Below are 17,948 nucleotides of genomic sequence, written 5' to 3'. Positions count from 1 at the left end.
AGTGTACTGTGTTTTGTTTTTTTTAAACCTCCTACATATGTGTCTTTGTCTTTAAAAGCTGAAGTAGAAGTTTAATTTTTATGTTTTAGTGTACTACTGAAAATTGATGAAAGTCTGTAATTATAGATTTCTGATGGAAATAACTATTAGAAAAAAGCTCATTTTAATCCTTTTTGCCAATGTAGAATCTGGTAAAGCAGATTTCCCCCTAACAATCCTACTATATTTACTTGGCTTGAGTGGCAATTAGAGGAAAATGTTGCTTTTATTTCTTTCTTAAAACGATATATACTACATTTGTTCAAATCAATAGAAGTTGAATATACCGGCAATTTTGCGAGCGCCCAAGGAGAGAAAACCAAGTAAAAAAGAAGGAGGCACACAAAAGACATCTACTCTTCCTGCAGTACTTTATAGGCAAGTAATGAAATTAATAATGATAGAATAATATTCTGTATTTTTTTAAACTGATACTTATGAGAAAGAAGATCCTGCAAATATTTGAGAATGAATTATGTCCATACCAGAATTTAATGTAAATGCATTTGAAGTTCATTTTATCAAAAGATGCATTCCAGTTTGAATGATAGAGGAGATTTTTGTTGCTGTTTTAACCTAAACTCTATGGAAATGAGCAGTACTGTTTGGGGAATTGGAAAATTACTTTAGATAACATTATAGTTATTGTCTTAAATAATTAAAACAATATAACAGATGGGCATTTATATTTTATTTTACTTGAATGAATTGTAGAGTTTGTTTTTTAGATAGTGATGGGTATCATATATGTATATATATAGAATGAATCTATTGCCTTTGTAGACAGTGGATAATGAAGATAAGTTTTAGTTTTGAGTTTCTACACTTTTTTTCTCTTGATGCTCAGTTGCAATTACTTGGTTCACATAAGTATTTTTGTTTTTTACTTTTTTTGCTCAGTATTTTCAGTGTTCACCATCATAGTAATTTTATTGTAGTCAAGACTTCTTTCCATAAATAAATAGGTTACGATCTCACTTTTTCCCAAATAATTTATATTAAGTGAGAGAAGTTTAGAAGATGCTGGTGTTTTTTTGTGTGTGTGTGCGTATGTATGTGTGTGTATATTTATCTATGTGTATGCATACATATGTGTTATGCATGTGTAAATACATAAATATTCTTCTCAAAATTTCTTTCTCAGAAGTAGTAGCAATAAGAACAATATCAATCTCCATAACTACCTTCTATTTTTTTGTTGGAGGCTCCCTCTACAAGTAATACCAAATAACTTCTTGAAGTGTGGAAAAAGCCTACTTGTCTTAGTGTACAATGTGAACATTAGCACATTCTCAGGCCAGCTTTTTCAAACACGGTTGGTTCATTTGGAACCATCAGGCAATATCACTACGCTTCTGACTTTTAAGACTACAATTCATGTTTGTTTCAGAATATATTTTAAGTGATATTTCTTTTTTACTGAGACGAGGTACTGGTTATTTATTTATTTATTTTGGCTTTTTAAGTGTGTGTGTGTGTGTGTGTGACTTTTTTCTAGGCGTATTAAAAAAAAAACCTAACCATCATTGCTTTCTGTACTTTCCAAATATAAATATACTTCAGATTTTCAGGTGATGGTGCTTGTGTACGCAGGTGTAGTTAAATTGCCTTTTTGCGTAAGAGAAGTTAGATTTCTGAGAAACCAAAAAATCCTAAAATAATAGTAACAATCACAAAATTCCACAATCTTTGCAATAAATATCAATTGATGTGTGCATTTTTAATTTTTTTACTTTTGGATTTAATTAGTATATTTTTAAAACTCAAAATCCAGTATTGAAAAGAGACTCATGTATACTTGTAGTATATCTACATGTTGAAGTCTCTTTGAAAGGTTTACAACTAATGGTAGGAAATTACATTGTTTGTGAAGTAATTTTTTTACAGTTTTAGAAAATTGGAAAATTACTTTGTTCTATAATTTACGTGTCTAGAGAAAAAGTGAACTAATGTGAAATGGATTTTAAGTAATTAAAATGAATATGATGTTGAGGATAAATACCTTATATATGTAATTCTTTAGAAGGTTTGACTCTAGTAATATTTAAATTTATACCAGATCCAAGCTATTTTTAACATTCTCAAAAGTATTTAGAACTAACAGTTACTGACATTGTAAAAAGATGTGCTAATGAAAGAAATTGTCTATCTCAACAGAAGAAATAGTTAAATCAAGATGAAATTTTATAATTTAAAAAATATGCTATAAGTAAATTGCATTTCACTATGATAATTATTATTGAAATCTTTACTTGCTGCCTTTATTAAAAGTTGTGGGATTTGTAAGAAGAACCATGATCAGCATCTTCTTTTATTGTGTGATACTTGTAAACTACATTACCATCTTGGATGTCTGGATCCTCCTCTTACAAGGATGCCAAGAAAGACCAAAAACAGTTACTGGTGAGTAAAATAGAGGAGATTTAGATGTTTCAATTGATTTACTCTTAGTTTCAGCAGTATAAGATGAAATACTATATTTGTTCATAAGAAAGTATTTGGCACATTTTAAAATTGACTGTCATCAATATTTATTATAGCATTATGTGACTAAATCTATAACAGCTTTTTTGAGAAATGAGTTTTTCATTAATTGTGGCTATTATCTTAGCAATAGATTCTTCTTTAAGGCTTGAATTCTGTCCATTGCTTATAATTCTCTTGTTTTATTGTTAAGAATTTCTCAAATGCTTTATTGTTATTTTGAAATTGAATTTATCTAAAATTTGCCATCATATTATGCTTTTACTTGCAATTTAATATTTTATTTTTGGATTAGTGTCAAAGGCTTTGCTTCTGGTATTTGGTATTTGTGCTTAGTCATTTAAATTCAACCATTCTTTGAAATCTAGAAACATTTGATAAACATTTCTGAATTTTTTTTTTATTAACTTAGGCATATCGAATCACTACATTTGATAAAGGTTATAGTATCTATAATGAGTTTTATCCTTTTCTTAATTTTACTCCAAGAAAGGGACAGATGTTCAGATTTTAATAGAATGATTTCTCATAGGAAGGAGAATATAGGAAAAGGAAAACTTCGGAATGAACATGAATATTCTTTTTATGCAAGTTACCTTTCCAGTTTTAGAAAAGAGTGAACCCCAAATTTTTAAATGGTAATCTCTACAAGAGGTTGTGTGTGTTCCTCAAATACATTAGGCATATTTTTTGACCTCATTGTTTTATCACTTAAGGCTACCTCTGTTCATTTGATTAGGAAGCTGAATTTTTTTCACTATTTTCACGATTGCTTTTTTATAGTGTTCTTTGTATCAGTTTGTTTTGAGATATTCATAATGGCCTGTTCTTTTGAAATACAGTGGAATGTATTTATTATGGTTTTTATGTGCTTCAGAAACTGCTATAGCATATTCAAATCCCAACAATGTTAATAAGCATCCTGGGTGAGTTTTTAAATTGAAAGCTAGTTTGATAGTCTCCAGAGCTAGGATGTTTTGCCATGAACTTATATAGAGATATGCAGTTCTCTCCTTAAATAAAGTTATGGACCCTCCTGATACTGCTCAGCCTGCAGAGCTCTGGTTTCCAGCGTGTGAGAGTTTCTGCAGCTAAAAAAAAAATACACAAAAAAAGGGAAATCATTGTTCTTTGTAGCAAGAAGGAGGCAGCTGGAGGCCATTATACTCAGTGAATTAACCCAGGAAAAGAAAACCAAATACTGCATGTTCTCACTTATAGGTGGAAGCTAAACACTGGATATTCATGGACATAAAGATGGGGCCTACTAGAATGGGGAGGGAGGGAGGGGAGCAAGGCTTGAAAAACTGTTGGGTACTATACTCACTACCTGGGTGATAGGGATCATTCATATTCCAAACCTCAGTATCGTGCAGTATACCCATGTAACAAACCTGTGCATGTCCCCCTAATCTAAAATAAAAGTTGAAATTTAAAAAAAGAAAAGAAATAATGTACATAGCCTGAGGTGTTTTAGTGAGAGCACTTCTAAAAGGGCCTCAACAATTTAGAGCCTTTTCATTGGTGTTAGTGGTTTTTAAGTAAAAGTAGAAGTTAATGTTGTAGCATAGTGAAGTCTTTAATTTCTCCTTGTTTCTAGTGACCAAATGTCCTTTGATCACTAGGGTCCTGTTACTGGACTCATTTGATGACTGTGCCTTAGTCTTCAGCTTAAACTTCCACAGGTCCCTCTGGTATAATATTTCTGAATGGCCGGTTTATTTTTGCTGTCTTTATGTTTTTCAAGCCTGTGGTAACACCCTTACTACTAAATACCCTGTAAGCAAACTGTACCTAGAATTAATTACTATACAATCTGTTGCCTTCTCAGATATCATATTCTACTCTAATGACTATTTTAAGCCCTTGCTATCTAGCCTTTTCTTCCAGTACCAGCACTGTTTTCAAGGAGACACTAGTTCTAGATTTGGGTGCTTTCTTCAGTCCATCCCAGAGTTCAGTGGACTGTGCTGGGCAGGTTAAGACATGTGACATCAAAGAAAAGATGGATACAGATACAGAAGTAATTATTGGTGGAGGGTAGGGAAGTTGAGTGAATTCACCTTGGACAGGCTCAGATATTTCAGTGATATAGGAGTCTATTGAGAGGGAAGAGACCTGGGATGATGATGGGCTCTTGAGAAGACAGCAGATGGTTGGTAACAACTTACTGTGGAAAAATCAAACTGACTTGCTGAGGCTGTGTAGCAAGAATGTTTAGTGCATAAGTAAATGTGATTATTTGATTTTTCTTGAATTATGCTCTGCTGCCCAGGAGAAGGAGAGGGGAAAACCTAGGGGCTTCTTAAGTTGGGCTAGGGATGGGAAAAGGTAGTAAAGAATATTATTAATAAGTGGGTGAAGAATTCCACAGAGAATAGAGAGGCTAGTGATGGTGTGATCTAGGTTCTATTTTGTTTGTACCTCTTTCTAGTATTTAAAATGCATTTTGTCTCATTTTTAGTTTATGTTATTTTGGTTTTTGTTGTTGTTTTTAAAAATGTACAATCTCCACACTGCCTTAAATTCTAAGACACATTGGTAGGATACAAATGGTAAGGGCTTGATTTATTAGAGTAGTTCAAATAGTTAATCATCTCTTGATTTTAGAAGACTAATGTTATATTTCTGCCTCCACTCATCTGATTGGAACTTGTGTTGCCTTTTCCAATTGTTTGAAGAATATTCTGAAACACATTATTTAACAGAGAATTGAGTAATATTATATCCTTTTATTCCTTTTATTCCTTGGATATGTCTTTGTTTATTTTATGATGAAAAGAAAACACAAACCCTTCTAGGAATAGTTTACAGAGGGTTTTCTCCTTTGTTTTTCTTGATAATTTGTTCATTTACATTTTTTTTATTGCCTCTCTTCCCATTAACTGCTAGTAGGAATTCCAGCATTAGAATGGGACATTTACTGTATATGAAATAACAGGTATATATCTGCTATTAAAGTTTTATACAGGTATTATAACTACAAAAAGAATAAAATTTACAAGTTGAGTTAAATGTTGTTTTCTGCCCTTCAAAGAGATACCCATAATGCAGAAGTAGGAGGGACTGAGGTATTACTTGTCTGGGAAGAATGATATTTGAGCCACCTCTTAAAGTTTTATGTAGGCACCTGTCAAGACTTTACTCTAAATACAGGAGAAAACATGGCTAACAGCTTAGACATAAGAAAAAAAAAACTCTGGTATGGGATCCTGAGTTCTTGATGACTGAAAAAGATAAATTGTGGAGGAGAAAAAAGTAAATCATGAATTATTTGGAATATGGAATGTTACTGGATTTATTTATTGCATTATTGCATTTAAAGATTCATAAAATCCTTTTTTTTTTTAACTTACACGAATAAAATTCTCTAAATTAGTACACTTTCTTTTTTTTTTTTCTTTTTTTGAGATGGAGTCTCGCTGCTCGTGCAGTGGCACGATCGCGACTCACTGCAACTTCCGCCTCCTGGGTTCGAGCAATTCTCCTGTCTCAGCCTCCCGAGTAGCTGGGACTACAGGCGCGTGCCACCATGCCCAGCTAATTTTTTGTATTTTTAGTAGAGACGGGGTTTCACCGTGTTAGCCGGAATGGTCTCGATCTCCTGACCTCATGATCCACCTGCCTTGGCCTCCCAAAGTGCTGGATTACAGGTGTGAGCTACTGTGCCCAGCTTAAATTAGTACACTTTCTTGTCTAAGCACTATTAAATATTAAATATTTTTCTTTAGTAACTAAGATTCTGAAATCCCATTGGGTCATCATTCTGATTATAGGTTGTAGTTGTATGGTGCTAGAAACATATAGAAGGTATAGAAAATTGAGAAAAGGCCAGACGCAGTGGCTCATGTCTGTAATCGCAGCAGTTTGGGAGGCTGAGGCGAGTGGATCACTTGAGGTTAGGAGTTCAAGACCAACATGATGAAACCCTGTCTCTACTAAAAATACAAAAATTAGCTAGGAATGGTGGTGGGGACACGTAATCCCTGCTACTCAGGAGGCTGAGGTAGAGAATTGCTTAAAGCTGGGAGGCTGAGGCTACAATGAGCTGAGATTGTGCCAGAGCTCTCCAGTCTGGGTGACAGAGTGAGACTCTTGTCTCACAAAAAGACAGAAAAAGAGGAGGGAGGGCAGGAGGGAGGGAAAGAAGGGAGGGAGGGAGGGAGGGCGGGAAAAAGAGAGGAAGGAAGGGAGAAAAGAAGGGAGGGAGGAAGGAAGGAAAGGAAGGAAGGGAGAGGGAGGGGGAGGGAGAGGGAGGGAGGGGAAGGGAGGAAGGGAAAAGAGAAAAACCTCTTGATATTTCAACATGAAAGTTATTCTGTTGCATAAATTTCTGACATGGATTTTTATTATACTTTAAATTTTTAATTGGCTTGGATCGATTAAAAGGTTAAGATTATCTTCAGTATTGTCCATGGGAATTATAAATTTTAGGACTCTATTCTCTAATACAGTATGCTAAGTAAAAATATACAGAATTAAGGTGAGTTTAGCTAAATTAATAGATAATAGCAGTTCAGTGGATTATTGAAAGAAGCCAGGTATGTATTTGACTTCAGGAAAGATAATCATGATTTTCCTTAAAATATTATTTGATTTCAGCTGGGTGTGGTGGCTCACGCCTGAAATCTCAGCACTTTGGGAGGGCGGGGCGGGTGGATCACGAGGTCAGGAGTTCAAGAGCAGCCTGGCTAACATGGTGAAACCCCATCTCTACTAAAAATACAAAAATTAGCCGGGCATGGTGGCAGGCGCCTGTAATCCCAGCTACTTGGAAGGCTGAGGCAGAGAATTGCTTGAACCTGGGAGATGGAGGTTACAGTGAACCTTAGATCATGCCACTGCACTCCAGCCTTGGCAACAGAGCAAGACTCTGTCTCAAAGAAAAAATAATTATTTGATTTCATTGAATTACACAGGCCATGGCTTTATTCTAGGTTATTATTTCTTAGCATCTTGTGTACCAATTAATGTAGCAGAAACACTTTTACATATCTTAAAGGATATTTATAAGATGAAGACTATAGTGTTTAATAGATTGTTGAAGAATGGCTAAGAAGTATTATGTCCATAATACTCTTGTAGTCTACTCAGTGTGGACTCTATCCACTGCAACAATCATGTGGCGGTTGTCTTGAAATAGGAATGGATATATTCTGCATTGGCAGTTACATTTGTTTTGATTTTTTGGGTTGTTCAGTGTTTTGTGGTGTTCAGGATGTAACATTTCTATTTTCTGGGAATTAGAGAGCCAAATTTCTTTGTCACCTAACTGTATTATATATAGTGGGGATGGAAATGAACATAAGAATAAAGAATGTCCTGACAAGGGTAATTGCTACTGAAAGAGAAGCAAAGGGGAAATATTTCAGTTTTTAAAAAAAACAAAACAATGATTTATCTGAAAAGGTACCTGCTTCTATACCTAGGGGATTTAGATAACATTATGTTTGCCTGTTATTTAAATAGACAAACAACATATTTTAAAAGTAAATTAGAGCCTGGCGCAGTGGCTCACACCTGTAATCCCAGCACTTTGGAAGACTGAGGCGGGCGGATCACCTGAGGTCAGGAGTTTGAGACCAGCTTGGCCAACATATAGTGAAACCCTGTCTCTACTAAAAAATCCAAAATTAACTGCGCGTGGTGGCACACACCTGTAGTCCCAGCTACTTAGGAAGCTGAGGCAGGAGAATCGCTTGAACGGGGAAGGTGGAGGTTGCAGTGAGCTGAGATCGTGCCACTGGACTCCAGCCTGGGCGACTTAGCAAGACTGTCTCTCAAAAAAAAAAAAAAAAAAAAAAAAAAAGTAAATTAGAACTGTTTGACTACATTTCACTCAACTGATAGAAATGATCAGTTAGCGTTAAGATTATAATTTAATGCTGAAAAGTGAAGCAATGTGCATTTTTGTAATATAATTTGATAATTAGTCATCTGTTTTGAAGGCTGTTGCATTTATTATTAGTTAACTAACAATATCTAACATTTCTGAGGTTTTCACAGTTCTGCTAATAAAGTCAGAATATACTTACTATTTCAATTCTGAGACTCTGTAAGGTGTGTATTTTCTTTTGCCAGTCCTTGATGTTTTCATATGGGACAAATGCAGGAGCAATTTAGTATATTCGTTTAGTTGTATCTTTGTTAATGATGGTAATCTGACAATCTAGGGGATAACCTGCTAGCTATATTTACATGAAGTGTAGCCATAGATACATAAAAGTTTTCTGAGTAATACATGATTATGTACATTTTTGTTTTGCTTTCACTGATCAGTATTTCCAGTGCTAAAAGTTTTGCTAACCTATTCTTAAATAATTGGAAATTTTAAGATATTTAAATTAATACGTTAAGGATTAATTTGTATTTTAGGAATAATATCTTTGCATTAACAAAACAAATGGTACTTGGTATTTAACTCTTGTTGGAGTTCAAAATTTAAAGCTGTCACTTTGACAATTAAATATCAGTTTAATAAGTTCACAGTATTAGTGAAAGATGTGAATTTTGATTGAACATGAAATCAAATCATAAATCTTTGAAAATACTTGCTATGAGAATTATAAGCTACATTCAAAGATACTGATATAAACATATATAAACTAAATATCAAATACAATTTTACAGATTATAATCATTTTTGTTAAGAGAATACTATCAAACTTTTGGAGAATTTGCTTTTGATCATTCTTTTACATTTGAAGAAAATATGAGTAAAAATTTACTTTTAACAACTGGTTTTACTTTTTGAAATGATCCTTTATGATTGACAATATAAAGATTTCCAGCAGTAGTTGTTTAGATTTCTGCTGTCTAAATGTTAGCCACTAGCCACATATGGCTATTTAAATTTAAATCATTTAATATTAAAATTAGAAATTTCCTCAATGGTATTTGCCACATTTCAAGTGCTCAGTAACCATCTATGGCTAGTGGCCACTGTTCTGGACAGCACAGATATGTAGATAATCCTATTATAAAAAGTTCTGTTGGATACCACTTGTCTAAAGTTTTAGTTTCAATTAATTTTTAATATTACCCATATTAAAATTCTTTATAAATGCTACTTTAACAAATTCCTTTGATAAATAAATGTATATTTCTTTTGTAAGTAGTAGGGGCCACCAACTAATATGACCTTTTTTTCCCCCAACACTTCTTGGAGTCTGTTTCTATAGTTTCTTTAAGTAGTATATTCAGCACAAGTTGTCATTGACTACAATTAAAAGATATGATAACTGTGACAAGGAGTAGTGTTAGGGTCCATGAAGGACTTTGATTTTCAGGTATCACAGTATATGTCGTTTAAAGAAAAGTCATGCTTTCCAAAGGTAAATTATTATTATTATTATTTAAGACAGGTTCTTGCTCACGTTATCCAGGCTGGAGTGCAGTGTTGCGATCATGGCTCACTGCAGCCTTGACCTCCTGGGCTCAAGTGACTCTTTCACTTCAGCTTCCTGAGTAACTGGGATTATAGGCATGTGCCACCAAGCCTGGTTAATTTTCTATTTTTTTTGTGAAGACAGTGTCTCACTATGTTGTGAGCAATCATCCTGCCTCAGTGTCCTGAAGTGCTGGGATTATGGGTGTGAGCCACTGCAGCTGGCAAAACCACCTTTTTAATCAGTGTTGAATCTCATGTTGGTTCACTTAAACAAGTAGCATTGTTAAATGTGTTCTTATACTTACAGGATACATGAAATTGCCTTAAATATTATATTCATAGTAGTCACTCTTAGAGGAGTATTTCTGAATGTTTTTTCATTATGTACCCTGTAATCACATGACCTGTGTATATTTTTATATATTCTTCTTATATACCTGGATTTTGTATTTATAAAAACTATAGCTAAAGCCAGAAGATAATAATAAATGCATGACTTAAATTTTTCCCCTTTATGTAGGCAGTGCTCAGAATGTGACCAGGCAGGGAGCAGTGACATGGAAGCAGACATGGCCATGGAAACCCTACCAGATGGAACCAAACGATCAAGGAGGCAGATTAAGGAACCAGTGAAATTTGTTCCACAGGATGTGCCACCAGAACCGAAGAAGATTCCGATAAGAAACACGGTAGTTTATTTTTTATTTATCATAAGCATCATACAATTCTGAGGCCAAAATTTAAGAGGGTGAGAAAGACACAGGACAAACATATACTCAGAAGTCAAAGAAAAAGACATCTATTGGTTATTCTTAACAATTTTTTTTCTATATTATGAAATATACCACATGCTTACCTGAGTGTTTGTAGTTTATGTTTTGTTGGAGGCATAATATAATGAACACACCAGAGCATCCATCACCCACCTTAAAAGATAGACCATTCCCAAAGCTTTAGAAGTTTCCTGTAAACCCCTCAACAATCTCATCTTTATCTGTCTAGCCCAGAGGCCACCTCTTTACTTAGCTTTACTTTTCTCATTCACTTCTTTTTCTTTATAGAAGAGATTTACATTCTAAATCTATGTACTTATAAATAATACATGGTTTATTTTTGTAGGTTTTGAATTTCATATGAATGGAATCAAATGTTTTTCTCTGGTAATTTGATATTTTAACCAAAATTATGTTGATTAGATTCAGACATGCTGATCCATGTAGTTGTAGTTCATTTATTGTCACTAATGTATAGTTTTCTATGGAAAGAATAGATTATTACCTAGTTTTTCTTTTGCTTTGTTGATGGGCAGTTAGGTTGTTTTCATGTTTTTCTATTCTATACAGCTTTATTTAAAATATTCCTATAAATATCTCCTGCAGCATGGTAACAAGGAGTTTGTTTATGTATTAAGGTGTAGATTTGCTCAGTTACAGACTATCTGCATCTTCAGTTTTGCTAGATAACTGCAATTGTTTTCCAAACCAGTTCACACTCATACCAGCAATGGATAATGTTTCTGTTGCTTCACAAACTTTTGTCCGTGTTTTAATGCTTTCCAGTGTGATACAGGGAAAATAGTATCTTGACATTTTATGTTGCATTTCTCTCAGTACTAATGATTTTGTTCATCTATTTGCATATTTTTGGTAAATTGTATTTCCTTTTCTGGGAAATGTGTATGCAAGCCTTTCACCAGTTTTTCTGTTGGGGTGTTTACCTTTTTCTCATTGCAAATTCTTTGAGGCCAGGTTTTAAAGAGTTTCTTCTGGGGAAATCATTTATGTTCATTTTTACCAGGTACCTTGGAGGGGCCTCTACCAACTTGAGAATATTTTAAATAAAAGTTTGGTGTGTATGTTTTCTATTACATCAGGAGTGTAAATTTCAAACCTTTAAGTGCTGGCTTACAGTTATGAATTCTTAGGGCATACTTTCCTTGCTTTAGCCGAGGCAGGCACTTTTCAAAAATCTTCCTTTCCACAAGGGAGATATAAAGATATTTTTAGGGTTAGTTGTCATCATTTGTTTTGTTACCTGTTTCATTTTAAAGAGTCTTTAATTTTTTCCTTAAAGTAACAGTTTTCTCAAAAAAAATTTTTTTAATCTGTATTAACCTCCTATGTTATAATCACTTAAAATATCTTATTTAGGAGAATTCAGCTTGATTTTTTAAATCAATTTTGTGTTATGGGGTCATGTAAAATTGATGAGGCAGATCTGAGAATTGTTATCTCTTAGATAATTAAAACAGTTTATTTTGGGTGCTCTAAGTAGATCAACTTGAAATAGTTTTTATTTGTAGTTTCAGCTGTTTATAACTCTTTTTTTCGGCTTCAAAAATATATTTTGTTTATAAGGGAACTAGAGAGACTTTTCCTTTGTTAAATAAGCCTGCTAGTTTCTATTTCTAAAATATTTTCTATAATTGTTTGAAAATGGTAACTACAGTTATTCTTTAGATCTTAGAGAAGAGTTACTACTTCATATGTCTGTCTACAAAGATTATCCTCTTATGAAACATTATTTTTCCAGTTTCTTTATTGTTTCAAGAAAGCCTTTTGACTAGTATTATCATCCTTAACTTTGGAGTTATCATATAGAGGGAAATTATGTATATTACAGTGATATTTTTGTGCCCATAGTTCAGTATTACTTGAGATAAAAGAGAACTCTTTAATATTAAAGGATCCTTCTATTTTTTTCTCACCTTTACCGGTCTGCTTTTTTTATCCTAGAATTATAAGGAAGCTTTAAAATTTGCTAATATAATCCCATTCCTTTCGTCTTGTTCTTTGTCTCTAGTTTTCTTGTTTAAAAGTTTTAGACTTATTACAGATTTTGGTCAGTGAAACACCAGGAAAAGAGTCCGTGACCAGTAATTTCAGGAAATGCAGTGTGATTATTTTCTTACTTGTAGAAATTCCAATGCATGTTGAAGCTCCAAAAAAAAAAAATCCTAATATTTAGAAACAGGATTACTTTTATCTATTCTTTTTCTTAACTTGTTTTTATCAAAAAAACATTTTTAAGCACTTTTTTTTTTTGGTAGCATAGAGTACTGTGTGGTGCTAAGTTTGGAAATGATGCTCCAGAGACCATGGATTACTTGCATTAGGACCATCTTGGGTATTTGTTGAAATGTAGACTTTGGACCCACCCTAGAGCTAGTATAGACTTTGGACCCGTTCTGGAATTAATCAATTAGAATTTATGGGGTTTGACTAAGCAGATTTCTTAGGTGCTACGCTTATACCAAATAAAAGTTGAAAATAACTACTAATGGTGATTACCTTTCCTCTTTCCCTCTCATCTTTTCTGCCTGCCTTCCAACAATCCATTTAGAAAACCAGACAATTGGTGCGAGGTATCATACTAAACTGTTCAAGGAATGTAGGAATGAGAGATACAGAAGAGAGTGATGAGTCATTTTGATCTTGATCTTACCATTTCTGCTGAGTTCCTGTTGTTACCTTAAGTTTTTACTTATTTCTATTTCAGAGTTGTTTTTATCTTTTTTAATCAATAGGTGGTATGGTGAAAAATGAGGTGTTCTAGTTGTGTTGCTTAGAACAGTTAATTATGAGAGACCAGGCATACAACAGCTTACTAACTTGTATAAATACATTTTGCAATGTATAACTAATTTTTCTCTCCCATTGTTACATTTTTAAACTATTGCTCCCAATATCCTCCTACTTACACTTTTATTTCAGCTCATGTATTACAATTGGGAACATTCTGTCTTGAAATACATTATTATAGTATTTTTATTTTTGTCAGTTTTTCATTTTTCCTGCCATAAATTGATCAAAGTATAATTTGTTTTCATGTTAGTCTTATTATTCTATCATGATTTTGAAGAAAATTTTACCTTCATGACATACATAGGGCAATCATGACATACCCCAAGCTCATGGACCTGAACTCCTGGCAGACAGCAACTGCCCTGTTTACCACAGAAGAATGGGTCCCATTCTTCTTATGTTTCATCGGTGAAACTATAGAATTACTGTAAAGGCAGCCTAAGATAGTTCTGTTTAAGTACTTTGTTATTTAGACGTTTTCTCTGTATTATTTTCTATGTGGAAACTTTTTACTTACTTTTAGGCAAGGAAATCAGTTTTGAAGAAAATATAAATTAGCTTACCCATATCCCTTTTGAAGTTACTTTAAAATTGATGTTTATACTTGTGGACATATTTTCTAATACTCTAATGTAACTTGAAAGCTTTCAGATTTTCTTTTTGCTTTCTTTGCACTCTATGTCATGTAGTGACTTTTCATCTTTTATGGAAGTGCCAAAGGACTTGTTGGGACCTCTCTTTCCATTGTTTTTACACACACGCATGCATCATCTACTCTCTTTGAAGTTCTGAGATCTTTCTTCCTGACTTACAAATTCTGGTTGTGTTTTATGTATTTTCTTTTTTGCAAAATAAATGCAATAAATAGGCAAAATACTTTTTCGCAGCTTTGACTGAAAACCATATTGTTTTTCAGGATGCATTATTTCTTTTAGATCATTATTTTAGAAGGGGATCTAAACACATTTAATCGTTTTTCCATCGCACTTAACAATGTGAGCCACTAGCCAGTTCTAAGTGGCAGTCTTTATTTGAGAGATAATCAAATATCCTAGAGCCTACTTTTATTACATTTATGTTTTAACTAATTTTACGCATATACAAAGTACCTGTTTAATAATGTTTAAGCTTAAGTCTTGAGAATCTGAAAATATGAAGTATGTTTCATATAAATATTTTTTAGATGCTAGTTTAGGAAAAATGTTGAAGTATTTGGATTCAGTTCTATTGAAGTGACTAAAGGTTACTGTACATTATGTTCATATTTATTTTACTTATACTAACTGTTTGAATTACTACAGTTCTGGGAAAGAAGGGTTATTTGTGGGGGCTTTACATACCAGAGTTTCCTATTATCAGACTCAAGGTGACCTCTGAGGTACGATTCAGATTATAAAACCTCTATCTGTCATAGATTCTTAGAAGAAACCCTGGCAAACAGTTTTTGTAGTGAACTAGAACTCACTTTGGCTACTTGGAAGAGATCTACTCTGTGGGTATCCTTAGCTCAAGTAATCTTATTCAGAACCTTGAGACTCCTGTTTTGCTTTTTGTCTCTTGGAAATCCATCACTCTTATTTATTCCCAGGAGTATGAAATAAAGATAAGAATAGGTGGAGCTTTCAAGACTTTCCTTATTTTGTACATACCATTATCTCTGAGAAGGTTTTTATAGCGGCACTTACTTGTCATGTAGAATACATATTTTATTATATATAGTTAGACCCATAGTTATTTCAGTTTATAGTAGTTAAGACAAATTGGTCATGATTTTCTTTTTATTCTCCCATATATTTTCATAACCCTGTTAACATAAGCTAAATTAGATAAAAAGAAACTCTACAGTCAATTGACCAAAGGGAAAGCACTCACTTTTGGTGACTGCCATTCCATCGGTTGTTTATTGGTAGCCAACAGAAACAGTTGACACCTTGTTCATAATTTGTTTTTTGTATATAGCAATTTTCTTTGACTATTTCATGAACTTTAACTTGTTTTCAATGTAGTTTCATAATTGAAAGACATTTTTAGGAATTATGTATATGTATAATTTTATATTTTTTAGAAATTATATTTTTATTATATATTGCTACATATAATATATGCTATACATATAATTTTATATTCTTAGGAATTAAATATATATATTATATTTATATATATTAGAATAAATTTTATATTGAAGCATTTTTGAATAGCTGCCAGAAAGCTACTGGCATTTATTCCCCAGCATAAATCTAATGCTATTTAGCTTAACAGAGGTTTTCAAAGTTTGACTTAATTGTCCTAATTAACATTGATTTTGGAATTTTGCCCATGAATAAGCATGTTCTATTTTTACATATAAGTTACAGAGGGAAGCATTTCTTATGATTCATCTAACCATATGTGACTTACTTTAATTATTAATTTTTATAAATATTGATTTGTCAACAAAAACACAAGTGTTAAATTTAGTGACCTGGTCACAAGTGAGTACGTGAAGCCTAGTTTAGTGATATCAAAGATGTTAAGGTACTGACTCTCTTTTAGTTTTAAATTTAGTTCATTTGCCAAATGAATCATGCATTTGACTTCATTGCAAATTAAAATAACCTCAGCTCTAAAGAATTAATTAAAATACATTACATGTTTTTTAGTCCAAATGATAGAAAAGTTAGAGAAATGTTTAATTATTTGTTTTAGATGAATAAACTATATATTTACTTATTTTTATTTTTATTTTTTTGAGACGGAGTCTCGCTCTGTCGCCCAGGCTGGAGTGCAGTGGTGTAATCTTGGCTCACTGCAACCTCCGCCTCCCAGGATCGAGCGATTCTCATGCCTCAGCCTCCTGGGTAGCTGGGATTACAGGTGTGCACCACCACATCCGGCTGAGTTTTGTATTTTAGTAGAGATGAGATTTTGCCGTGTTGGCCAGGCTGGTTTCAAACTCCTTACCTCAGGTGATCCACCCGCCTCAGCCTCCCAAAGTACTGAGATCACAGGCCTGAGCCACTGTGCCCGGCCTGAATAAACTATTTAAAAGTTGCCTGCTAGATAAGATAATTTTACACCTTTTCAGTTTAAATACGTTGTCTCTAATACCATGCCAATCTCTTCTATGGATTTTTTAATCACCTCTTTTCAAGTAAGTTTATCACGGACAGATTACGAGCAAGGTGATTTAAGCAGCTCAGGTTGTAATTGTTCCCTAGCTAAATCAAGTTCTTAAAAAAAAAAACAACAGAAAAAATTGGAATGTGTCAAGATTGGAATGAGTTTTAAACTTTCATTTACTTTTAATAGCTTAACTAATTACTGTCAAAATTAATCAGTTTGGAATTGCACCCTTGCTTGATTAATCATGTGGAATTTCCAGGTAACGTATTTGTGTTACATTCTAAAGCACATACTTGAAAAGTAAAATTCTTCCTTCTTCCACATATTATTTTCATCCTACAGTTTTATTGTTGCTAAAGTAGTTTCAACCTCAAAATGTATCAGAAAAGGACCACCCAGTTATATATACTTCTATTCATCTGAGATGGGACAAGCTCTTTGGTAACTGAAATTTGTCAGATAGGCCCAACTTATTTTCATTTTTCTTGCTTTTTTGTACGATTTCTCCCTCTTTTAAATTCTACTTATGTTTTAGGATTCATTCAAGGACACTACTTTCAAGATAACTCGTCTGTTGTGATCTTAAGCAGTTATGAATTTTCATAGTTATAGTTGCTGCCACTTCATTAAAACTAGAAAAAAAAAACCCATAGCTTTCAACATTTTCTTGGTTGGAGGACTTGGTATTTTGTATAGTTATATTTGGATCAAATTCTCTTTAATTTTTTTCTTTGGAAATATTAGTAATGTGATAAATGCTAAATAAGAGTGCTGTAATTACTTTGGTAATGAATCAAGTTAGTATGTAGTATGGAGCTACCAAATTAGGTAGACTCTAGTACCAGTTTGAATTTACTCTTTATTGGGTATAATTCTCTAACTTCATTTGAAATGTAAGAAATCTTCATTGGGCATCACAGTGTTACAGTTTAGTTTAAGTATTTAAGTGTAATAATAGATTTGCATTCTTAATGATTTTGCTTATTTCTATTTGGGATTAAATTATTAATCTTGAATTAGCCATGCAAGAAAAGTCACTGAAGTGACAGTTGAGATAACTGAGTTTCAGTTTTACCTCAGAAACTTACCAGCTGTGTGACATCAGCAAGTCATTTCTCTGGATTGCTTTTTCAGAGCTCTAAGATAATATTATTTTATATTTTTATAACAAGTTTGTTTTTGTAGATGGAAATTGTTTATGTGTCTTGTGTTATTTTAAATTATTACATGAATATATCAGTGATTACCATTTGGTAATAAATGTACTTAAAGAGACTATTTTAGATAATTACAAATACACCTAATATATGAGAAGAAATTTATAAATATAGAGAGAAATGGAGCTATAC

At 33.0% G+C, this 17,948-nt stretch overlaps 1 protein-coding gene across 16 annotated transcripts in view; it reads left to right on the top strand.

The window, feature by feature from the left end:
* PHF14 (PHD finger protein 14) overlaps positions 1–17,948 on the top strand; it is a 198,138-nt gene that overhangs the window by 66,634 nt on the left and 113,556 nt on the right. For all 16 annotated transcript variants that reach the window (XR_008527060.2, XM_054559440.2, XM_009242979.4 and 13 more), the window contains exons 12-14: positions 314–417; positions 2,311–2,442; positions 10,434–10,602. Coding sequence is in view for 15 of the 16 variants with exons in the window: in XM_054559440.2 (XP_054415415.1) it covers positions 314–417; positions 2,311–2,442; positions 10,434–10,602 (405 nt within the window). In the remaining variant the exon portion in view is untranslated. The remainder of the gene's footprint in view (positions 1–313; positions 418–2,310; positions 2,443–10,433; positions 10,603–17,948) is intronic.

Source organism: Pongo abelii, chromosome 6 (genome assembly GCF_028885655.2).
Source record: "Pongo abelii isolate AG06213 chromosome 6, NHGRI_mPonAbe1-v2.0_pri, whole genome shotgun sequence".
NCBI classification, from domain to species: Eukaryota; Metazoa; Chordata; class Mammalia; order Primates; family Hominidae; genus Pongo; species Pongo abelii.
Note: the sequence above shows the minus strand (reverse complement) of the source record. Positions and strands in the feature narration are given on the sequence as shown.